General features: G+C 39.1%; 4 protein-coding genes and 5 non-coding genes across 15 annotated transcripts in view; 4 read left to right on the top strand and 5 right to left on the bottom strand.

The window, feature by feature from the left end:
• Positions 1–15,565, top strand: part of LOC107275098 (synaptic vesicular amine transporter) — a 26,673-nt gene extending 11,108 nt beyond the window's left edge. Inside the window, exons 3-12 of one of the 2 annotated variants that reach the window (XM_015754880.2) lie at positions 2,314–2,529; positions 2,692–2,845; positions 2,933–3,075; positions 3,983–4,165; positions 4,247–4,348; positions 4,412–4,586; positions 4,985–5,036; positions 5,118–5,301; positions 11,221–11,354; positions 11,427–15,565. In XM_015754880.2, coding sequence (XP_015610366.1) covers positions 2,314–2,529; positions 2,692–2,845; positions 2,933–3,075; positions 3,983–4,165; positions 4,247–4,348; positions 4,412–4,586; positions 4,985–5,036; positions 5,118–5,301; positions 11,221–11,354; positions 11,427–11,495 — 1,412 coding nt within the window. In that variant the 3' untranslated portion in view covers positions 11,496–15,565. The remainder of the gene's footprint in view (positions 1–2,313; positions 2,530–2,691; positions 2,846–2,932; positions 3,076–3,982; positions 4,166–4,246; positions 4,349–4,411; positions 4,587–4,984; positions 5,037–5,117; positions 5,302–11,220; positions 11,355–11,426) is intronic. The other variant, XM_015754882.2, reaches the window with a different exon arrangement.
• Positions 3,152–3,222, top strand: Trnag-gcc. The gene has a single exon. It is a non-coding gene; the product is annotated as a tRNA-Gly (tRNA).
• Trnag-gcc lies at positions 3,378–3,448 on the top strand. The gene has a single exon. It is a non-coding gene; the product is annotated as a tRNA-Gly (tRNA).
• Positions 4,678–4,750, top strand: Trnak-uuu. The gene has a single exon. It is a non-coding gene; the product is annotated as a tRNA-Lys (tRNA).
• Trnah-gug lies at positions 5,776–5,847 on the bottom strand. Its single transcript has one exon. It is a non-coding gene; the product is annotated as a tRNA-His (tRNA).
• LOC107275100 lies at positions 9,999–18,385 on the bottom strand. Of its 5 annotated transcripts, none has more exons than XR_003058144.1 (7): positions 18,255–18,385; positions 17,828–18,185; positions 17,494–17,626; positions 17,337–17,420; positions 17,071–17,258; positions 10,334–11,334; positions 9,999–10,261 (listed from the first exon to the last, which is right to left on the bottom strand). XR_003058144.1 is itself a non-coding variant. In XM_025079818.1 (6 exons), the coding sequence occupies exons 1-6, from the start codon at positions 18,329–18,331 to the stop codon at positions 11,311–11,313; spliced, it is 864 nt and encodes a 287-aa protein (XP_024935586.1). In that variant the 5' UTR covers positions 18,332–18,385; the 3' UTR covers positions 9,999–11,310. The 5 variants fall into 5 exon arrangements, 3 of the variants coding, with proteins under 3 accessions (XP_024935586.1, XP_024935585.1, XP_015610372.1); XR_003058146.1 differs by having other exon boundaries at positions 17,158–17,258; XM_025079818.1 differs by having other exon boundaries at positions 9,999–11,334.
• On the bottom strand, positions 11,070–11,140 carry Trnag-gcc. The gene has a single exon. It is a non-coding gene; the product is annotated as a tRNA-Gly (tRNA).
• A 40-nt stretch (positions 18,386–18,425) lies between the features above and the next one.
• On the bottom strand, positions 18,426–21,074 carry LOC107275099 (protein RMD5 homolog A). Of its 2 annotated transcripts, none has more exons than XM_015754883.2 (7): positions 20,905–21,074; positions 20,330–20,613; positions 20,122–20,259; positions 19,766–20,064; positions 19,581–19,683; positions 19,358–19,512; positions 18,426–19,296 (listed from the first exon to the last, which is right to left on the bottom strand). In XM_015754883.2, exons 1-7 carry the CDS (start codon positions 21,038–21,040, stop codon positions 19,215–19,217), a joined length of 1,197 nt encoding a protein of 398 aa, XP_015610369.1. In that variant the 5' UTR covers positions 21,041–21,074; the 3' UTR covers positions 18,426–19,214. The 2 variants fall into 2 exon arrangements, with proteins under 2 accessions (XP_015610369.1, XP_015610370.1); XM_015754884.2 differs by having other exon boundaries at positions 18,426–19,278.
• Positions 21,075–22,083: 1,009 nt separating this feature from the next.
• On the bottom strand, positions 22,084–23,252 carry LOC107274860 (V-type proton ATPase subunit e 2). Its single transcript, XM_015754420.2, has 4 exons — positions 23,065–23,252; positions 22,751–22,798; positions 22,591–22,678; positions 22,084–22,521 (listed from the first exon to the last, which is right to left on the bottom strand). Exons 1-4 carry the CDS (start codon positions 23,160–23,162, stop codon positions 22,501–22,503), a joined length of 255 nt encoding a protein of 84 aa, XP_015609906.1. The 5' UTR covers positions 23,163–23,252; the 3' UTR covers positions 22,084–22,500.
• Between the last annotated feature and the right edge of the window lie 188 nt (positions 23,253–23,440).

The following is a 23,440-nucleotide window of genomic DNA, read 5'->3' as shown; positions in this document are numbered from 1 at the left end:
CCAGCGGGGCGCCGGTATCTCACCCGGGCTTCTACCGGTCCGTGGAGACGTCTCCGTCGGGTACTCTCCTCTGCCGGGCAACTCGGTACGTCGAGACTATCTCCCCACGGCAGATTCGAGCACCTCGACCTCAACTAAACCATAACGAAATCTTACGAGAGCCTTGCCATAACTATACGAATCAACCCGAGAGCGTAGCTTCTGAGCAGGGTGGCGACCCGAAGGGAACCAGAAATCGAGAACGTTATCTGTATCGGTAACCGGAGCCGCCTTGGGACCGTGATTCGAAAAATGACGTCACAATACATAGTATGATTTTGGTCATCCAGTATTTAAGATTTCTTACAGTAGAATTTCAATGATGAACAACGCAGGAAAGAATCAGTATGATTATTAAGCGAAGGAAGAAAAAAGTGCAGCAGACTGTAGACATTAACGAATAAGAAAAGGAATGGCAGAGTCACTAAGCTTTGCGGAGAACTTTGTTTCCTCGAAGTATTACGTGATTCAAGTACAATGGCAGCTCCCTTGAAAATCTTGTGAGATTCCACGACGAACAGTGAAAGAGAGCAGGCGAGGAAGGAGAACAGCTGTTAGGGATGAGGAGCCGTTTAAATTTCAAGGAAAACTTTTGGTAAAAGCCACAATAAAATTACCATAAAAATGCCCGAGGCGACAGGAAGAAACATAATGAGAGGGAAAGATGAAAGTTCGAATATGCGTGGGAGAGAAAGGAGGAAAAAAAATCGATGAGGGAAAGCCGCTGTCTCCAGAAAATACAAAATGCACCCTAAGAAGTATTAGCAACAAAACCTTTCTACAGAATTATTCTCAGAGTGGCTACGAGGGTGTTGCAAATATAATTTTTTTCCATGTTAACGTCAGCCCCCACCTGACCGGTTTCTCGAAGCCTAAGAGTTATATATAAAGAGAGATGTAAGTATAATCTCATAATAATTTTCACGGCAACCTTTTCACGGTATTTCTCTTTATTTCATGGAAGTAAAAGACCCACCCCCTGTGAAAACGAGGCGGTCACTCGGTTTTTCCGAGCTTTTAACTTTTCACCCCCTGAATTGACCTTTCTCAGTCACCGTGAAGCACCGGCTACTTCTATGGACTTGGTCGATTCAAGAGGGTGGCTAAGTCCAGGGTGCCGCGCTCGAGCTAAGGGATGTTTAATTCACGAGGCAGTCCTTCAAACGGCATGCGAAGAAAACGCGGCTAGTGGAAAACGTATGGGGTTTCTCCTGTCATGTCGCCAATCCAGATAAGTGGTCATGCATTTATGGAGTGGCGGTCTGTTACGAAATACCATTCCCCAAGAGCCTTGCCTTCGGCAGACCCCTTTACAGCCCCATAGATATCAGGTATATATACCCATAAATAGTTAATGATTAACCATCACTTTAATTAAAGTCACTGGAGTGTATGATGCTTTCCTTTATATTTCCATTAGTTATTTCAAAACAAAGTGAAAGATATTCATCGTTCAGGGATGAAAAGAAAAGTTCTTGATCCTTCGGTACTATTTTGATTGTTATTCCATTAAGGGTTGACTGACAAGCACAATTTGCCACGGTGAATAATTTATACTACCACTTGTTGCTTCGACGATCCTGCTTCTGATTTCATCCCCTACAGGTACCAGCCCATGCGGAGCACTTGATATCACCGAGGGTGTTCCGACCTTTTCGTGCTTCACGTCGATAAAATTAGGGTTTAAGGTGCTGGGATTTGAACCTAGGACTTTCAGCATGCGATGCAGACAATTCACCACTGAGTTACCTCCATCAGGGATGAAGATTTTGGGCTCAAGAAATGTTGCATACCTAACACGAAATTTTTCTATAGAATTGAATGTCTTTTCCTTACTCGATGAAATGTCGTGTAGGATGAAAAATCTGAATTCGACATCCGATTGCGTGACTAGTCCTTCGACAAAAAGGAAATTTTCCATAGGAGCTTAGGGGTTGTTATTGGTGGATTTGCCTGGTGCCGAAAGACAAATCCTTACGGCAAGGATTGAAGAAAATCCTCGCTAGGGACTTGTGCGGCACACTACTGATCCTATGAAAATATAAGATTCGGGAAACAGTGGATTTTTCGTGAAATTTGCGAATGAAGATTTAAGTAAATACTAGTATAGCATATATCACTATAAAATTTATTAACACAGGACACTGTAAATAATTATCCATAAGTCCTGAGCAAAATTAAGGATAAACGTGGACACTGTAAATTTAAAAAATTAGTATTGCTGGGAAATTGTTTATTATATTTTTTTTTAAATTTATATTTTGTTGATGGTAGTTCCCATCATACCGGGGTTCATCTACGACATGAAACATCCCAACGCGACCCTTAGCGAACACCTTGAGATGGCAGTTGAAAAAACCACCCCAATTATGAATACGACAACCACCACAATGGCAACAACGACTCCAAAATGTTCCTGTGGACTGAATGCTTCAAATAATTCTCAGTTGGAATTTCTTACAAGTGCAGGAACTACCATGAAGTCGATAGGTATTTAAGAAAATCATTATTCACAATACTTGTTATATTCAAATGAGTAATTCATTATTTATTATGTAGAGTCAGCATCATTGCCTAAGTAGATTTAGTTTACGTACACTATTAATTATGCTCACGAATCTTTAGCTGATAATTATAAACTCTTTTGATTAGAGACCAGCACCATGAACGCGACATCTGTTCGTTCAGCAAAGGAAACAAGGCACAAGGAACTCCTGCAGGAAACTGTAGCAGTGGGAATGATGTTCGCTTCCAAGGCTTTCGTTCAACTCTTGGCCAATCCCATTGTTGGTCCACTCACACATAAGTTCGTGCCGAGCAAGAAATCTAGAAATTTTTAATATAATACACTATGAAATAATGAAAAATAATGTGTTCATTTTATTTATTTTAGAATTGGATATAGTGTACCCATGTTTACGGGTTTCATCATTATGTTTATTTCAACATTAATATTCGCCTTTGGACGCAGTTATGGGGTTTTGTTTCTGGCAAGGGCTCTTCAAGGAATTGGTTCTTCTTGTTCCAGTGTTTCAGGTAACGTTTCTGTCATTCATATCATAAAGTTGCAATTCCAGTTTATTTCAAAATATCAATTTTACATAGAACAGAAGCATCGGTGGTTCAGTGGTAGAATGCTCGCCTGCCACGCGGGCGGCCCGGGTTCGATTCCCGGCCGATGCAAATTTCTTTTTTTTTTTATTTAAGTAAAGTAATACCTCAATACGATACCGTGTAAGCATCGGTGGTTCAGTGGTAGAAGGTAACGTTTCTGTCATTCATATCATAAAGTTGCAATTCCAGTTTATTTCAAAATATCAATTTTACATAGAACAGAAGCATCGGTGGTTCAGTGGTAGAATGCTCGCCTGCCACGCGGGCGGCCCGGGTTCGATTCCCGGCCGATGCAAATTTCTTTTTTTTTTTATTTAAGTAAAGTAATACCTCAATACGATACCGTGTACTTTAGTTCTTTTAAAGATTGATTTATCTAATTACTACTTAGCTTACGCTTCCAAAATAAAATCCCTAACGGTGATAATAATGATACATATAGACTTAAAGACAAGTACTGATGGTTAGCACTAGATACCAAAATGGTAGTTGAAATTAGAAGCCTTCGTAGGAAAGAACATCCGTAAGAACCAATACTTTTGTTAGCTCGATGGCGAAGCCTGTGATATATGATATATATATTGTTCGTATCTTAGTTCGTACCTGTGCTATGAAAGTAGATAAAAGATTGTGGATATAGGTACTCGGTTGCTGCTCTTTCTTTGCAGTCAGAGAAAGAAGCATACATAGTCAATATCAGGCCGTCCGCGTGGCATGCGAGCATTCTATCACTGAACCAGCGATGCTTGTGATCGTTAAAAGCAAAGATCCTTGGATCAACCCCGATTACAGAATTATTAAATTAATATGACTAATATTGTTCCTATAGGTATGGGAATGTTAGCCGAGAGATATCCGGACGATAAAGAACGTGGAAACGCAATGGGCATAGCACTTGGTGGTCTGGCCCTGGGAGTTCTTATTGGTCCACCCTTTGGCGGTTTTATGTATCAATTTGTTGGAAAATCCGCACCCTTCCTGATCCTGTCAGCCCTGGCACTTGGCGATGGACGTTAGTGACACAAAATAAATTATAATCAATTCGTCGTCTGACAAAGCAAGCCTAAAATTAACGAAAATAAAATGAAATTAGTCTTGCAGCTCCTAATGCTTCAGCCATCAATAGTTTACACAGAAGCCGAACCGCCATCGTTAAAAGCTCTTATAACGGATCCCTACATCGTGATAGCAGCCGGTAATGGAAATTTAATACATAAAAATTTATTGCATATATATATATAATGCATTTTTACTGCAGGTGCCATAACATTCGCTAATATGGGTATCGCTATGCTCGAACCTAGTTTACCTATATGGATGATAGATACCATGGGCGCAAGTAAATGGGAGCAGGGAGCCACATTTTTACCTGCTAGTTTGAGCTATCTCATTGGAACTAATTTATTTGGTCCCCTGGGACACAGAATGGGAAGGTATGCATAAAAATTACTTTTATTTATTTCTATATTGTAATCGGTATACGTCTGTTCAACGAAAAGGACCAGTGGAGATGTGAAACCAAGGGCCCGGATAGCTCAGTCGGTAGAGCATCAGACTTTTAATCTGAGGGTCCAGGGTTCGAGTCCCTGTTCGGGCGATTATTTTTTGTCTTTTTAAATAATCAGGGCGCTTCAGATCATCACCGATGTCATCCTTATGATATAATATAAATAATATAAATGAGTCACTGTCCTGATTGGCAATTTAATTTAACAGTGTTCCAAGGCGTTTGTATGTTATCATAACTGAATGTGGCTGCGATAAAGTTGTAGTGACGTAACATCACGTAGATCAACAGAGTACATGTATACTTGACATTCTTTTATTACAGATGGCTCGCGTCTTTGATTGGACTTGTCGTAATTGGCCTTTGTCTTATATGTGTGAGTTTTGTAGAAACTAAAATATAGATTGTATTTTTTTTTTATAATTGATTAGTAATCGTATTTTGTCTCTTTTTTTAGATACCATTCGCAAGAAATATAAATCATTTGATATTACCCAACGCTGGTCTTGGTTTTGCCATTGGCATGGTGGACAGTTCTATGATGCCTGAACTTGGATATTTAGTTGACATACGTCACACAGCTGTTTATGGTAGCGTTTACGCCATTGGGGATGTTGCATTTTGTTTGGGATACGCCATAGGTATGATTATGAAAATTATATGACTATTCTTTCTATATATAGTTTTATTTAAAAAATCATAATTGAAACATCAATAATATTCATGCTAGAAAATTATACTTTCTGGTATAAATATTTTAAAGTATAAACGCTTTGAGCCAGGATTAGATAACTTAATTACTAGTAGTCGTCTATCGATAACTCTGCTGAATTACAAGGTTATAATGAATTCCATGACTGCGATGATAACATTATCTAAATTTCTTAAGACTCAAAGAATTTATCAGAGTTTCTGATAGATGGCGTGACTTATGTTCTATAATGATCATCCTTGAACTTACTGTTACTCGAATATATTATCTAACGCATACTAATGAGAGTGTAAAGAAACCTTACTAAATGTATTCAGTATTGGCTACGTGAAAACAAAACAAGTAACGGTGATAATAATTTAAAAAAAAAAGTTATTCCTTCACCGTGACAATGTTTACACATTGCCGTGACCAGGATTCGAACCTGGGTTACTACGGCCACAACGTAGGGTCCTAACCACTAGACGATCACGGCTATCGAAGGCGGTGAGAAGTATTTGTTCTCAGAGCTATGAAACGCGCGTTTACGTAGTTTTTTGTGAGGGCAGAAACAGGTCAAATATCGGTAACCGGCGTGGACGAAAGCCCAAGAAGTCATTATAGACAGGGCAAAAGTGCTTGGAGTATGTGATAGAAGACGCAATAAATCCAAAAGTGGAATAAGCGGACAACGGACTTTTGGTAGGAGATGATGGCCACTTGGAAACGAGAGGAAGTAGACAAAATAACAAGGTATTTCGCTGGGCACGAACGATCTGTGACAACGAAAGACCATGAGGCTCTTAGCGCTGTTTTGCCATGGGTTCCGGAAATAAAAAAGAAAGTTCTGCAAATCCGGGATAATCACCCGAGGCCTACAGCTCCCCCGCGGAACCACCTGATCGGCAGACGAACTCAGGCAGTTGCAGGTGGAATACTCATAGGCAGTGGGACAAACCAAGGAGCAAAAACTGTAAGCGATCGGCCCTCAATTCCTGAGAAGATCCATGAAAAGCCTGTCCGCACAACTGCGGAATAAATCCCTGGAGATCTACTATGGCACAGTAACAGTTCAGTGGATGACAATAAGAAGAAAGAGAAAGGTCAAGAAAGCGCGGATAACAAAGGACGTGGCGATGGTGACATCCAGAAGACCAGAGAGCGCAGCGTATTGTTGTGCGCGAGCAAATGAAACAGCGTGCGCGCACTGATAACGCTTAACATCTGAGACAACAGGCGCACACAGATAACACCCAAGAACTCAACGTACCACCGGAGGATACCAGCCGAGAAATCCCGGCACAGATGGGGACACAGCATAGGGACTCGGCAGGTATACCACCCGAACCAACTGAAGGTAAGAGAGCATCTGTAAGACACCGGGCGCGCACGAGTAACGTCCAAAAGACCTGCGTACCACCGGAAGATACAGGCCGAGAAATCCCGGCACAGATGGGGACACAGCATAGGGACTTGCCTGGTACGTCGTCTGAACCGGTAAGCGCGAAAACAAGGCACCGTAACACAGCGCCGACATCACAATCAAGGCGAACACACAACGAGGCGCCGGACGAAAAGTTGAGGGAGAAATTCAAAAGTACGTGGTCGCATGTGGCAGATGCGAGGCCGAAAATAAAGAGGATCAACCGCAACATAAATCCTGCACTTGTTGCGAACATCGATGCGATATTGAACGAGGCGCTGAATGAAATTGCCGCTGGAGACCATCCCAGCCACAAAAAAAGAGAAGAATCAAAGAGTGCAATATACGCTGCTGCGGCAATACTGTCACAGGAGACACGCAGTATTCGAAATGCAGGTAAGCCAAAACACGTCGCAATTGGGCAAGTCATTGACAAACTCAAGAGACAAATATCGTTGACAAAGGAGCTACGAGCTTGCAAAGGAAGGCACCTAAGGTACCCTCTGAAGAAGAAGTCCAGGGAACTGCGAAAACTGAAGATGACTCCGACACAGTACATAGCAACAACGACGGACAGAATCCAAACGTTACAAAGGTCTCAAGAACATCAAAAAACACCGAGCTGGCACTGCGAATGAGAAAGAAATTCGCGGAACAACCATCACTGAGGACCATACGCACGAGGACGAACAGAGTAGAACCAACAGTGCCGGTAGTGGAAAGCTTCTACAGGAACCTCTACGGCTGCGCAGAGGAGACCAACAGGAAGCCCACGCCTAGGTACAATGCATGGATAGCGAGACTCCATAGATTCAAAGAGTCGACCGACCCTCAGCATCTTGATACAGGGGAGCTGGAAAAGATGGTGACCGCTTCCCTGAGAAGATCTGCGCCCTGGAAAGTACCAGGCGAGGACGCGATACCTGCCGGCGTCTACAAAATATTCCAGAGTGCCCGGAGGTACCTCACACAGCACATATGCGAGGTATTGAAAGGCGAGCGAATATGCGGGGAAAAAGATGTTCGAGGGAAGGTCATATTGTTACACAAGGCAGGCGACCCTGAAGATCCGGCAAACTACAGGCCGAGGGAGAAGGAGCGTCCTTCCTACCTGGGATACGCGAGGGCTACAAGTACCTAGGAATAGTCCAATTAGAGCTGGACACGGAAGTAAACGTACAAACGGTGGCTCAGAAAACTGTGCGAGGGACTCGGGAGATCCTAGGCTCGAAATTAACACCTGCGCAGAAAATTCATCTCATCAACACTTCAGTGGTGACGGCGGCCACGTATGTGCTCGGCAATATGTTTTCTGCCATGAAGAGAACATCCAACCTCAAAAGGTGCAGGAACCTGGACAAGGAAATCAGAAAATTATTGACCGAGCATAACATCAAAACGTATTCCACGTCAAACGCGAGCGTTTACCTAGACAAAAGGACTGGGGGCTTAGAACTGAAGGCTGTAGCAGACGAAGTAGAGTTACAGTACGTCAGGAAAGGAGCATACCTGGAAAAGCACCCTGACCTCGAAACAACCAGAAGGAGGTACGCGGCGTTGGAACGGAAAGGATGGAAGAATCCGAAAACAGACGCCGAAGCGATCCTGGAGGAATACGGAGTAGACAAGCAGAAGTGGGAACCGATACGCGAGGCGGGAGAGTACGCAAGGACCTTGGCCAAGGAAACCGGGAAAATGCAGCAGGAGAGATGGTTGACCGAGTGGGGAAGACACATGAGCTACGGGCGTCTCGTGGCTCATGAGAGAACACAAATAGCCTTCCCAGCCTTCACATCCCACTATATGGAGGATTGGCGACTCTCCATGTTGCACGCTGCGGCAGAAGAGCAGCTACAGGGCCTTGGTGCTATCCCTACCGAGAGGAAGCAATGTTCCAGAGGATGCGGTAAACAAGAAACGGCCTACCACGTGGCGGTGTCGTGCCCGACGCTCGAATATAATACGAGACACGACATTATTGTCGCAAAAATATTAAGAGCGATTGTGGAATATACGGCACCACCGGATCTGAGGAAAAAGTGCCAATTCGCCAAGGCAACGATGGTCAAAGACTACAACTGGGGAAGCAGTTTAGTCAAAATCAGGGCTGGCACGCCCATAAGGACTGACCACCAAGTGAAACACAACAAACCGGACATCTGGACAATTGGAGCGTTCGGCGAAACGATCGACACCGAGGAGAGAAGACGAACTGTGGCCATGCTTAGTAAAATCGGGGTTCCAATTTGGAAAGGAAAACAACTCCTCAACAACGCGTGTTATAGCGCTGCAGTGTCCACAACGATTCTCACAAACAAAACTCATATTCACTAAAGCAACCATGATAGAGGACTACAGCTGGGGCGGCAGGTCAGTAACAATCAGGACAAGAGTGCCCATAAAGACTGACAACAAAATGACCCACAACAAATCGGATATGATTATTCTCACCAACTCAGATAAAGTCCTCATCATAGAAATCGCTGTTTCACACCTGAGTAACATATAAGGTTCCAAGTAAAAGATCAAACGCATAAGGTACGAGATCAACTGTGTATCACAGGTTAACAAGGAGAACGTCGACGTGATTACGAGGGACACCAACTTCATCGCAGACCTTAGACATTTATGCAGATGCCCGGTGGAGCTTGGTGCACCAGTAATTTGAGAATTCGGTGAAACGTTTGACGCCAAGTAGAGGAGAAGCACCGCAGCCATACTCCAGAAAATCGAAGTTCTAACTTGGAAGGGAAAGCAACTTATCAACAGCACTTGTTGCAGTGCTGCAGTGTCCACGAAGATGATCCTTACGAACAGCTAGTCGAACAATTTCTTGTTCAATCTTCATCCGATGTCTCGCCATGTGTTCGCGTTGTTTCTTTTTACGGCGTTGTATTGTGATGCCATGTTGTTATTGGTTCTGTTGCGTTTACCAGCTGAGCGTTGACAGGTCCTGCATATGGTAATGCAGGTATTGTTGGTTCGTGTCTCCACTGTCAGTTAGCCTAGATATCGTACCAGTCGAGTCCCTGTGCTGTGTCCCCATCTGTGTCGAGATTTCTCGCCTATTATTGTCAGCTAATACGCTGGCTTTTTATTCCTATCGACGCGCGCACATTGTCTCACTTGTTCCCCAATAGGCTGTCCTCTCTGCGACTCCCTCGTCGTCGTTGTTGTTATTGCGTCCTTCTTTTCCACATGCTTTCTTGATCTTCCTTCTCTTCACTCTCACCTCACGTGGATCGTCTGCCATAATAAATCTCCGGGGTTTTATTTCGTAATTGTGCGGCCATGCTTTCTGTCGATCTTCCTGAGAACTTGTAGACGATTGCTTGTAGTTTTTCTTCGTCAGCTTTTCCTGCTGCTCGTGCACATTCTTCTTGCAATCGTCTGAACTCGTCAGACAACCACGTGGCGAGGGACCGTCGTTCCCTCGGGTGTTCTCGAATTTGCAGTATTTTCTTTTTAATTGCTGCGATCGATCTTCCTGAAAAAATTACTTTGAGAGCGTCATGGTTTTTCGTTGTTACTGGCCCATTGTGCCCTTCGAAATACATACCTCTTTATTGCATCGGTTTCCTCCTGCTTCCATGCGGCCATTTTTCCTTTATCTTCCCTTCGAAAGTCCCTTATCTTCCAATCCACTTATGCACTTATTTCGTTTATCCATACACACTCCAAGCACTTTGTCTAGTCTTAATGTTCTTTTTCTGGCTTTCTTTCGTGTTTCTGTCCGCTCTTGGAGATCGTTATTAATTTTTAAAAGGTGTATAAACACAAGTTTCGCGGCTCCGAGGCACTAACACGTCTCACTGCCTCCGATAGCCGTGATCGTCTGTTTCCTCCTGTTTCCAAGTGGTCATCCTCTCCTACCAAAAGTCTGTTGTCCTCCTACTTCCACTTTTGGATTTATTCCGTCTTGGATTTGTCCCATACACACTCCCAGCACTTTGGCCTGTCTATAATGACTTGTTGGGCTTTCTCTCGCGTTTGTTGCCGATCTTTCATTAGCTTCCAAGTTAGAATTCCGATTTTATGGAGTATGGCTGCGGTTCTTCTCCTCGTTTCGATGTTACCGAATCCTTCAATCACATGGACACCAAGACACATATCGATGTCTGCATTACCTACTCCACGTAGGTAATGAGTAGCTGCGAAGTGAGTTACGTAAGAGAAAATAATTGTGGAAACGTAAACCAAGTACTAATTGGATAAATAAATCTCGAAAAGAACTAAAGTACACAGTATGGTATTGAGGTATTACTTTACTTAAATTTAAAAAAAAAAAGTTAATTTGCATCGGCCGGGAATCGAACCCGGGCCGCCCGCGTGGCAGGCGAGCATTCTACCACTGAACCACCGATGCTCATGTTCATGTTAAAATATCCTGAATTATTCGCTCGCCATATTAAGGTCAAATTAAATTATTTTTCATTTAATTGACAGGACCAGCCGTCAGCGGGACCTTAGTGAACAGTATCGGTTTCGAGTGGATGCTCTTCGGGATAGCCCTTTTGAATTTCCTCTACGCACCGCTCATGTACATCTTACGGGCGCCACCTACGAAAGAAGAGAAAAAGGTAAGAAATAAAATCATAAGACATATTAATTTCTTTGAATCTTCAAACACTGATTAATACGTCCTTTTTCAGTCGCTAATTATCGGTGAAAAATCGTCGGTTCGTTATGTCACGTATCAAAACGAGGAGGAGGAGCAGTAAACCGTTAAGGAGCCAGAAAGAAAAATTTGTTAATAATAATATCGCTAATAAGAATTTTTTTTTCTTTTTCGTCAAACGCAAATATCAGACCATCAGGAATATTGCGTCTATGTTAAAATTTGAGCTTTCATACTTTCACTGTCGCGGCTATTTTCTTTCCCTTTCTCGACCCTCTGTTAAGAATGTAGATTTGACTTTAGTCGCCAAGGATTCTATACGCTTTCTGCGAATCAAAGTACCGTTGCAACGATCGGCAAGACGATCGAAGCTATGATAATCGTATCGGAGAAAAAAAGATATTAAACAGTATAAAAATAAACACGAAAACAGAGACTGAAATCAGTAAGTCTCTTACAGGAGTTCCAAGACTCGATCGTCCATACCTGAACTCGTATGTGGTACGTGTCTAGTAAAATACCGAGTTTTCTGAAAAGTCATATCAGTAATACAGAATTATCTAAGTATCAAGTTTTCTTTATAAAATCAATAATTTTCAACTTTCTAATTAACCTCTGACAATGACAAACAAAATTCTATATCCTTTTGGTAACAATGATGCTTATTCATTTTCATAAGATTATTTACTCATTTTATCAGTATTTCGAATTTTCGGATACTCGGTCGATAGATGATAGGTTAGTATGACACTCCTAACATATACGTATCTATTTTTAGGATAATTATATATATATATTAATATACACACCCGTACGTATGATCTACTGACAAACGTCATTCAGTATAACAAATATTTCATTTCTCACTGTGTTAAATTCTCATATTTTTCCAAATGAAATTCTCCAAGCTTCTTTATCTTTCATTTGATCGTTGAGGGACGAACGCGAAGTAGTTGATAAATAATAATTATCGTAAAGAGAATATACGAGACACTATACTTGCTTGACGTATAAATTACGAAAATAATCTAGAAAGTAGAGGGAGCTACCGTTAAAGAGAGAATAAGGAAAGACGAAGAATAAATTATTCATAGAATTATGTATGTATAAATATATAAATAGGTCTATAATTATAAGACGGACGTATACTAATACCATAGACCGTTATACAATGTATGTTAAAGTAAATGAGATAATTGACAATGGCTTCATTTATGAGGACACGTTAGGTACAGATAATTAATGTATGTTGTATCGCATAAAGTTCAAGCCTGATGTTCAGAAAAGAAACGTGGCTGCGTTTAATTTGAGGAAAATCTTATGAAACGTCCGTACAGGAGAAGGCAAAGAAATATGTTAAAAATCAAGATCGATTAAAGGAGCAAGATTTTGAGTAAGATAAATGACTGAAGGAATGAGAATATTCTGAAGAGGACGATACGAGAGAAGAATAATAGACAAAAAGCCAATTGTAAAAGCTTGCTTTCTCGCGACGGAAGGACGACGCTTATTCTTCGTTGAAGATTCAAAATTTATGAGATTAATTGGAGAATCGCCCATTCTGGATTCCCTGAATGGCTGCAGGGAAACCGTAAATTGGAATGGGCCTTTATGAAGAATTCTCCCACGTATTCGAAGCAACGAATTAGATTAATGGCGTTAGTTTGTCAAGTCGCCCGCGAAGAAGAAGGTCGGCCGTTTACCCGGAGTTTAGCAATACTAACGAAATTGGCGGCCGGGTCGAGTTCGTGAACGACCAAGAACACTTAAAGAGAGAATTCGCAGTGAAAAACTACACGTGTAGCAACCCTTTCTAATGTTACTTTATGGAAAAAAAATCTTATAACGTACCTAAAGGCAAAAGAGAAAAGTGTCCCAGGCCTCTGGAAAAAAAATTTAGCGCGTTCGTAGAAGCAATATTGATAAAGAAAAACAAAAAAAAAGAAGCAAAAACCAAGAGAAAAAAATGAGATTGTACCGTAATAATTAACCGATTGTTGTGTACACGCCATTATAACATGGTGACTATCGTAGTCGTTAGAAGGGAATATATATTGATCGTTTGAAATTTGATCGTCGTTGGTATTTATTATTCTTCATTACGCTGGCATTAAGCATATTAAATAGATCTAATTGAATAATTTAAAACGATGACTTTCGATTCTACGCGAATAAAATAGTACGATTGACTCGAGGATAAATCACCAAATGGATTATATGCTATTATAAACGTACAAGCTGTATTATTAGAGTTTAATGTCCTACAAGATCCTAAGCTACAGAGTGTACCCGATAATGCATGTTAAACAATTAGATTAATATATGCCATTGCACCGTGATAAACGTTACACGTATTAGATGTTTGAATTTGTTCTATGTATAACGTAAAAGGAATGTGTATAATTATATAGATGTATAATCACTGTAATATTTTGGGCATTAGAATAGCAGAGTAGAGTTAATCTTGGAGGCCTGGCACGCTAAGAGAAAAAAATATTTGTTCGCCAAAAAAATTTGTTAAGACAGTAGAATAGATATTTCGAAAAATTGAAATTAGATGGTACTGACAGATTTTTGCTGCGAATTCACATCGAACTAAATGAGGCTACTTTGTATTGCTTTGGTACTGCATTGTTGGCCTACTCCCGGTACGAAACGCGAGTCAATTTTTTTTGTCGTTCACGAGGAGGCAGCATGAAGAGTGGAAACAGTGTGAGAGAAAAAAATGATTATGAAAAAATTTTATATAATCAAAAAATATATTAATAGTAATTGTAATAACGAAGATGCCTCTCGGAAGCTCGACCGGCCTTCTCTCGTCCACTGGCGAATTTCGGAGCTGGTATTTTTTTTCTATTTGGAAAGTGACTTTTGAGTCATTAACCATTAGTTTGTAATACACGTGCGCTTTGGAAATAGTACAGAATGTAAATAAGTAGTTGCAAGGTGGGAGTGCTTGAATGAGGATGATTGCCGTTGATGAGGATGATCTTGTTTTGAGAGTGATGATAATGTGCGTGACGATAATGACGCTGCTGCTGAGATACCTTGAGGAATGTTCTTTGAGCTCAGGAATTAATGATTTCTTCAAAATCTTCATTTTTCACTAATTCAAAATTCTTTACTTGCTAGGCGACCAATTGAAATTCATGGCAAGATCATTGAATGACGTTTATCTTGATTCTATGTAAACACAGTACTACGTTCACTTGTTAAACTTATAAGTGACAGTTTTTTGAGAGCAGAATTGGCATAATTTTTTGTATATTTAAAAGTATCCCGAGTCTCTGTATGGAATATAAAAATGAAAGGAAAGAAATGCAGAATACAGTAAAAGGGGAGGATAAGTAGTGATCATACTAGTATAGATAAGAGCATCTCGAATTGCGTATGCAATCAATAAAAAGAAAATGCGTGAACGATGTGAAAATGAAAAAAAAAATAGAAAAAAGATGATGCCAATGGTTATGTACAAAGAATGAATGCAGAGGAGTAACGCGCGATTTAGTGACATATCATTTATAACGGAATACAACGAAGAACGTGAATTCTTCAAAATTCTTCATCCTCCTCTGCCCCTTCTGTACTCTTTTTTTTGTTACATAGCTTTGTACATCAATTTTACCATTGGTTACTCGGTGTTGGGACGCTCTAAAAGTAATGCAAAAAAAATTAAGAGCATGAATTATACTGAGCCAAAATAAACTTGAGGAGCGTTTTCACACCGAATAATTTATTATATATATATGCACACGTATATTTGAGGTTGTAATTGATTTTTCCGTATTTTTCAATCTAAAAATACCTCTGCGTCTTAAGGAAATGAATTAGGAAACGGAACTGTACGTAATGAATATTAACCTCCCTTTCGCCCTAAAGTTGTCGCCTAAGGTCTTGTCGCTTGTCCCCACGAACTTCGATTTCCGTTAACGCGCCGAAAGGGACCGATTTTTAAAATCGACAAAGCTCGGTGACTCGTTGAGGGCTGCTATTGTGAACAGACAATAAGCGAAAAAAAAAACCGAGAAGAGAGTTTATCTCGTGCGCGCGCAACTCTTCCCGTACACGTCGAGATGGCGGTTCGATCGCCAATACGATCGATAGAGATATCGACTTTTTGAGGGGCGATCGACCAGCTTATCATTCCTTCTTTTATTGCGTACAAATTTCTGTTACTTTCTTACGTTACAATGTTCGTCTCCTCACTTTCGCTTTTTTCGCGACAATCGTAAGAAGTCTAGCACTAAACCTACCAGAGCGGTCAAATGACCGCTTTTGAGACTTTAATCAAAATTGTTAAATTCCAGGTTTTTATTTTTCTTGAACTTACTGCACGACTATGCTAAATTCTATATTAATTACAATCAACTGGAAAAGACTATAATGTTTATTTCAAAAGCGGTCATTTGACAGCCATCGGTAGAAATAGGTATATATGATATGTCGGTAGGTTTAGTGCTAGAGGAGTCGAAGAAAAAAATCACTCTAAACTTTCCGATACTTCCCCCACGAAAGAAGCCGAAGATTCACGAACAATGCCCTTGTTTTCCGTTTCGTTGGGAATCTAAAAACAAATAAAGACAATTTTATTGGCATTCATAATTAGTATAAGAAGTCGTTTTAGAAAGATCAAAAGGCAGTCGGGGGGACGGAGAATGGCAATGATTAAATTAAAACATGCATGACTCAATTTTGTCAACGCATTATTGCTCCAGTGATATTTTGCAAGACGCATTCGTTTTTGTTCGATTAATTGTCGCCATTGTCGACGATGCATAACGAGAAAATATAACAAGCTAATGGAAGATACAGTTAAAATAGTTAATCGATTAAGTAAATACATAATGGAGGCGTGTCCCACGAGAAGTTGCGTTCGATAAAATTAACCGTGTCGTATTGTCGTATCTTAAATATCATAATCAGCTGGTGTATGGGTCCGACATAATGCCTGTGTGTAGTTGAATAACTAGAGAGAAAGATAGAGAGAGAGGAAGCGAGAGGCGACACGAGAGAAAGTATACAAGAAGGATAAAGAAAGTAAGAAAGATATATAAACAAAGAAAAAAAAAAGATGAGTAGAAATTCTGTGGAAATGCATATTCTCCACAAATTTGTAAGATCAGAGAAAAGTGACAGATATTACATAACAGATAGTTAAAAAAATACAAAAAAAATATAAGAAGGCTATATTAAAAAGAAATCATTAATATATACTCGATTATATTATTATATAGTTACTGATTATAGGCGACGTTATCATTATAATTGTCGAGGAGAAAGTCCTCGTAGTGAAAGAGGGATGAGAAAGGGATTAAAAGAAATTATCCGGCTCCGAGGGTCGCCAGGTATTTCAAAGAAAAAAAAAAGTATTGGAAAAAGAAAGTGTTAAAATGAGAAATATACGTATACGTCATTGGTCTTGGAGGGGAATAAAAATGATATCAAGAACTCGAAAAATTTCTCCTTACGGTCTAAAGATAATTCAGAGAAACTATAGAAAAAAATATAAAAGATAAAAATTCACGTTTAGCCGATTGCAGACCGATTCTAATTCGTTTAGCTTGACTGTTACATCAGAATAGCAATTCGTGGTACTTTATCAGTGTACCTTATGTATTATCGTATGTATATGTTCATGAGAAATTTATGCTGTGTCTATTAATAAAAGTAAACTGTACCGATTGATTTTGGATTTTGTCTTTAAATTTTGTATTCTCCAATTTGAATTCCTTAGAGGTTTTCTTGCTGGGAGACATGTGATTTACCAGATCCTGTGGTAGATCCTCAATCTTCATCTCCCTGTTTGAAATCTTTTTTACATGACGCAGCATCTCTCGCGTTTGATCCATAGTGCGACGTAATTCGTCTGGGATAAGATTATTATATGCAAAGATATTTATTTCTTTACTATTGCTTTAAGGAGATAATGTGGACCACATCTTACCAATGCCGGGATGAACAGTTTCCGGTACAGATTCTGTGGTGCCCGGATCACCTGCTTCTTTGAGTTTCAAGAAGCATTCTTCGTCTGAGAGGGTTGATTATTAGATTAATTATATATTACTAGATCAAGGTGAATGGAAGTAACAAAAAAATATTACCATAAGCCAGATCTCTTGAGGCGAGGACTTTATTTTTCTCGGTTAAGTAATTGATTTCTTTTACGCGTTGGTTTGTCATATCCAGCAAATTTCTATTCAGCTCTATTCTTCTTGTTAAAGCTGCCAATTGCAACTAAAATAAAATTAATACTTCATTAACACTTTACTTATTGACAGTCAGTTTCAATTAATTTCACTAAGTGGTTTTCAATAATCTTCACATACAAAATGTTTGTACAACTTAAAGCATCTGACAGACTAGGTAATTGAATTTAATCAGTGCTTGATTGCTTTTAAAAATACCTTGATGTATGATTTTAGTTAATAGACTTACATCGATATCTGTTGCCTTTGTACTTTCTACAGAGATGTGTTGGTCGCTAACAACATCATCCAGAATTCCACAGAGAAATTTGAATGGCTCTACAGGATTTTCTCTTGCACGAATAAGTGAATCTTGTAGATCCTGAGGTGTTAAGTCATTGAATTCCATGACCGATGTAGAAGGTCCTTCGGAGCCAATTAATTTTTCTACTGACCCTTCGGCTGCTATCATTTCTTCAAGAGTTTTGGATTTTAATGTTTTCCCCAAATTTTCTGGTAGAGCCCTTGCATCCTTTGTATTCTCAGTGGTCTGTGCTTTTCTGCTCTTAGAATTCCTCTTTGAGGAATCAACACCATCTTTTTTTGTACTAAATAAAAAATACTTTAAACTTCTATTTAAAAGAATATATAATTCCTTTTGGAAACTGAGTTCTTACCTTTTTTTCATTACTGTCCTTAAAACTTTGATGTTAGAATAAAAACATGAACATGTGGGAATCCTACTGGTTACCATGACATCAAACTGTTGGATCAATTTTTTAGAAGTGCTAGATACAAGGAGAAGCAGGTAACTATATAAAAAACAAAAAAAAGAATATTTTCAGTAATCATTTTCATAAGTAACATTTATTTCAGCACGTATCCTCATCAGTATATAAAACAGATTAATAAAATTAATAATGTTCAAATGTGTCTATCGCCTAATGACTATCTAGTTCATGTTACTTACAAAAGAATCGTACACACGAAAAGATCAGGAAGAGGATAGAAAGAGATAGAGAAGAGTGTAGAAAAGAAGAAGAGAAAGTTGGGAGGTACAAGAGAAGAAATAATAAAAGAAATACCTTCAAACGTGAAACCAACAAGGCTCCTACTAAATAATAAATATATCGTGATTTTATGTATACGAAGATTGCTCCTTAATCTAGAAGTCACAATTAGTCTATAATTATTCAATCTAATCCAGTCCTAATTTCAAAGGATAAATTAGTTTTTAGTGCTACCCGAGTACAAAGCACCTTTAACTATGTTACCAGAACAAAAACATCTTCACCTTGTATCACACAATGCGACTCCATCTATCTCAAAAATATTGAACAAAGAAATCATGATAAATTATTTGTTCAAAAGTCAAAATGGATTCAGGACCAGTTAGTCAATTAACTGCCAGTTTATAACTCTCATACTTTATAATCCGAATGGTTTATCTCTACGCCCCACCTATTCGAAAATAAAATGGCTGACCGGCTTTGACCAATGAAATAGAAAGAGTAGTTGTAGCATTTTGGAACGCAGATTCGACAGATGAAAAGAACCTATTATTGTTATTATACGCTTACGCAAACAGTGTATTTGTAACAAATAGTATATATCACAGGTAAGTGGCCTTCGATGATCTAGAAGTAGATGAGTCGAGCGTCTTCCGGATTCTGTTCAACGGGACAGTACGGACACTTGAGCCTGGAAATAAATTGGTTCCTTTTTAAAAAGTGATTTCGATATCGGTGCACCATGACCTCGCATTCCTCGAGCGACTTACTTGTTCGCGCTTGTGAGTTTATTGAGAGCGTCCCGCGATATCACGTGACCACAGACCAGTTTCATTGGCGGATTATTTTCAGTGCTTTGCTGACGAAGAATCGGACAGGCGAATACCGAATGATACTGACTCTGTTTTCCTAAGTCAATTTCGATCTGTAGATAACGTATTAATTAGAGATACAGTAAATAAAATATAAGGCGAAGCAGACAGGAAACCTTACCGGAAGTTCGTCCTTGCCATTCCAAATACCAGTAACCTGTCTCTGTTGCATTACTTGTTTTATGTTTAGTAATGCCGGCAAGGCTGTGCATCCAGCATTTATACTGCAAAGGATATTATTATATAGAGATTCGTAGAATGAATTAGAAATATTAAAAGAGGTTGTACGACGAAGTCAAAACTTGCCATACAGATAATGGACTGTCTACACTGAGTCCAAATAGCATACAGGCATCTTTGGCGAATACGTCATGAATGTCAAGCCATAACGTGGGATCTAAAAGGTGACTGTACGGAGAAGACTGTATTCCGTTTGGCAGATACAGTAAAGTGCCCATCAAGGATTGAACTTCCTTTTCATGACGACTTACAAACTCTGTGAGATGCTTGCGAGCATACATTATAGCTTCTGCCTGTTTACTTGGGCCCTGTTGCACTAGTCTTATGAAGTGTAGTCTGTGTAGTTTGAATTCCAGAGAGGAATCCTGAATACATTTATAATGTAAGTTTAGAGTATAAAATTAATTAATGTATATATTTACCATTGCTAAAAGAGGTTCTCTGAAATGTCTGGCCCATTCTAAAGCTGGTTCTAGGTTTCTTTGCTTAAGACAATCCAATATATGATTCAATCCTGCAAATGGCTCCTTTGAGCCTTCATCGCTCTCTATAGAAGCTTCCTGAAATATATATATTATATGAGCAACGAGATCATTAGTTATAATAATTCAATGTCGAATCTATATTTACCGCTGCTAATTCATCAGCAATGTCAAACATTCCCTGACGATAAAAGTGCCGACAAATAACTTCATTGAGGAGATGAGTCTTTTCTGGTCCGGAGAATACATCCTCACGACTCGTACTAGCAAAGTCTGCAATAAAGTTTCTGTCTATTGCCTTGCCAACTTTGGAGACAGTACTGTGAAGATCCCGGTGATCTGTTGCCAAGCGTTGTACCGTATCTCTGACTTTAGTCATTGCTTGTTTCAAAACTTGAACCTGTCCTGGTGTTAGTTCATGATCGGATGGTGCTGTTTGAAAGATGCCATTTTTGAGAAATGCATGTCATAAGTGTTCCATCCATCAATGTATATGACATACAACTCCAAGTATTAGAAAGTAAATAAGACAAGGCTAATGATATAAAATAAATGATAAATAACAAATTACAAAAGTACTAATTTCGCGTAACAACTGTGTCGTGTACAGGATATAGAAAAATAAAGATATATCCAATAAGGACAACGCAACGTTTTGCAAAATACAGAAGAGATGCTTTGTTCTAATTACAGTTGCTGGAATATAACAAAACTGTCGAGTACCTTCTTCTAGTTCCTTTTTTAAGGACTCAATATGATTGATAAGGTCACGCAACACAGTGCCTGCATGTTCGTTTATTGCTCCAAATTTTAATAAAACTTTATCAACTTCGCGTTCAACAGCATTGCAAGCCTCCATTATTGTTTTTCTCACTGATATTGCGCGTCACTACTGACGTCACTGGTGTTTTCTTGCGACTCTGGCGCCTCTATTTCCTACAAACGTCATTGGTCATTTACAAGATCCAGGAGAGAACGGTACCATTGCTAACATACCACAGCTAGTTATATTTTTAATTTTTCCTATTAATTTTTCAGATTATACCTTTAGTAAAACTAGTCTTCTTTCCCATTCCAAAAAAAAGTCATTTTACCTTTTCTCGAAATTACCGAAGCATTGTTGTTGCTTTTCCGAAGTGTCCATTGGCCGTTGATGTTCATTGTGAAATTGAAGTTTCGCGCGCGAGTTTACGGAGCGCAATCAGTTTGACATTTGTGAGGTAACGCCGCGGTGAATTTGGAATTCAGAAAGAATCAGAATATAGTGTTTTTTAACTATTAGAGATAGTTGCAATTTAGCTCTCATTTATGAAACGTCAATGTACTGCAATTAACGTTATATAAATAAATCAAGAATAAATTGCAATCAACATGTGCATTACTTTTAATATTGTTACTTTTAAAACTTGTATATATTAACATTGAGAAAGCAGGAATCCCAGTGGGTAACAGAGGCGCTGGAAATTGTAAAATTTGTCGAAGTGCAGAACCCTCTAAATCGGAGGAGGGTCAGGACTCGGTTTTTTTCTTCAGTCCCCAAAACGCGGTCCTCCGTTGAACCTCGGAGGGTCCTTAGCTCCTTCCTGGAGAGGTAGGACCTCACGGAAATGGGCGGGGAGGGGCCGATTTCACAACATTCTTTCCTACCTTCTTCATTCTCTTTTAAAAACTTTAAAGCTCCTTTCTTTTATTATCTTCAACGTTTTGCTACTTCCCGCGAATCACTCAACCAATTATCAAAAGTCTAACTTGGAATATTTGCACCTCGAGTGGCGACAACTGGAACTACAACTTTCACCTACATCATACTCACATATAATATCACAGCTTCCCAATTTTTCTCAAGATGTGTACTACTTATTTTGAATTTATCGTCAAATAATTAACATAGTATTCTCATTATCAGGTTTTCAGTATCTTTAATTCTATACGAGTTATTGGTACAGTAAATTCAGCTACCGACTGCTCAATTAAGATATGCAACAGTATAACAATATAACCATAGCAGCAGGTCCCTCTGTTTTAATAAATAGAAATTTTGTAAGAATTTTTGGAATCTTTCCTTCGTGACATAATGGTATAATTTGCAAAATATACTTTAGTTCAAAATATATCTGAACTTGGAAAATAAAAATTCTTACATTTTACAAACAGAACGTGACCTTAACCCATTTCATATGATACACCATTAATTAATACTTCTACACTATATATTATAATCATAGTTCACTTTAACTTGACTCTTTAAGGGAATTATTAGCTAGAATTTATTTCTGCATTTTGTTTATTTACAAGAGTATCCATACGATGCTTGTGTATTTAGGGCGCGATAGGATTTCCCTGAAACACAAGTTTAATTTATAAGTCATAGTTAATACTTTCAATTTATTAAATAAACTTGACACCTACCCATTCACGAGCCATCATTAAAATTGTCTTACGCTCCAACTTCGGTCCAAAGAATGGGTTCATTTGAGCCATGTAACAGCACAACCAGCTAAAACGTAACAAGTTAGCCTGTGAGATTCTTTATTCCTTATATCTTGTTCACCGTACTGTAGATACTTACAATGACCAACAAGTAAATGCTGTTAATATCAATATCAATTGTAGGATTCTGAAATGAAGAGAGAAAAACTATACTCAAACATAAAACACTTTCAAATTACTGCTGTAGTTTTGCATTCAGAGAAAAACACCTTTGAACGTCCCAATTTCTATTTCTGCTTTTAAAAATGACATCAAGTATTAACTTGAAGCATTAATATGATCGAAGAACCTTCTAGGTACGAGAATTTTGAGTAATTAATAGGTTTTCAAAATATTCCAAAATTTTGACTGATAAAGTGGGATGGGCCTAAAGTATTAAAATGATATACTCACCCGCGATTTGGACCCTTGGGAACGAAAAATGGCAGAACAATGCCCACTACACCCCACAAGATTGTAAAGACGAGCACAGCCACCACAGAAGCTCCCATTTTTAAAAATTTTCTACTATCAGAGAAACGTCTGCAAAAATTGTCTTCCCAACTGAACTCCTACTATGAGAGTGTCACATGAGCTCGACTAGTTTCGAGATATATCGCAATATCGAACTGTCGATATATAAAAAAGTAATGACTACGTTTACACGGCTGTTTTAAACCGGGCTAGTTAATATTGATCTGATGGAATTGACCAATCCAAAATATTCCTTACAAGTACAAATGTCTATTATTTGTCTATTCCTTGAAATCAGTGTTAACTAAACCCGTTT

The sequence above is a fragment of the Cephus cinctus genome, unplaced genomic scaffold (assembly GCF_000341935.2).
Source record: "Cephus cinctus unplaced genomic scaffold, Ccin1 Ccin1_scaffold0123, whole genome shotgun sequence".
Classification (NCBI taxonomy): domain Eukaryota; kingdom Metazoa; phylum Arthropoda; class Insecta; order Hymenoptera; family Cephidae; genus Cephus; species Cephus cinctus.
This window is presented reverse-complemented; position numbering and strand designations above follow the sequence as displayed.

Excerpts from the sequence above, each read along its gene's own strand:
- LOC107275099 (XM_015754883.2), bottom strand. The coding sequence starts at position 21,040 with ATGGAGGCTTGCAATGCTGTTGAACGCGAAGTTGATAAAGTTTTATTA. Across the intron at positions 19,684-19,765 it reads GACAGTCCATTATCTGTATG|TATAAATGCTGGATGCACAG; the intron begins GCAAGTTTTGAC and ends TATCCTTTGCAG. Across the intron at positions 19,297-19,357 it reads AAACTCACAAGCGCGAACAA|GAACCAATTTATTTCCAGGC; the intron begins GTAAGTCGCTCG and ends CTTTTTAAAAAG.
- LOC107275100 (XM_025079817.1), bottom strand. The coding sequence starts at position 18,331 with ATGGTAACCAGTAGGATTCCCACATGTTCATGTTTTTATTCTAACATC. Across the intron at positions 18,186-18,254 it reads AGGACAGTAATGAAAAAAAG|TACAAAAAAAGATGGTGTTG; the intron begins GTAAGAACTCAG and ends TTTTTTATTTAG. Across the intron at positions 17,259-17,336 it reads AACTGTTCATCCCGGCATTG|ACGAATTACGTCGCACTATG; the intron begins GTAAGATGTGGT and ends ATCTTATCCCAG.
- LOC107274860 (XM_015754420.2), bottom strand. The coding sequence starts at position 23,162 with ATGGGAGCTTCTGTGGTGGCTGTGCTCGTCTTTACAATCTTGTGGGGT. Across the intron at positions 22,679-22,750 it reads GCATTTACTTGTTGGTCATT|CTGGTTGTGCTGTTACATGG; the intron begins GTAAGTATCTAC and ends GTTACGTTTTAG. Across the intron at positions 22,522-22,590 it reads TAATGATGGCTCGTGAATGG|GGAAATCCTATCGCGCCCTA; the intron begins GTAGGTGTCAAG and ends CTTGTGTTTCAG.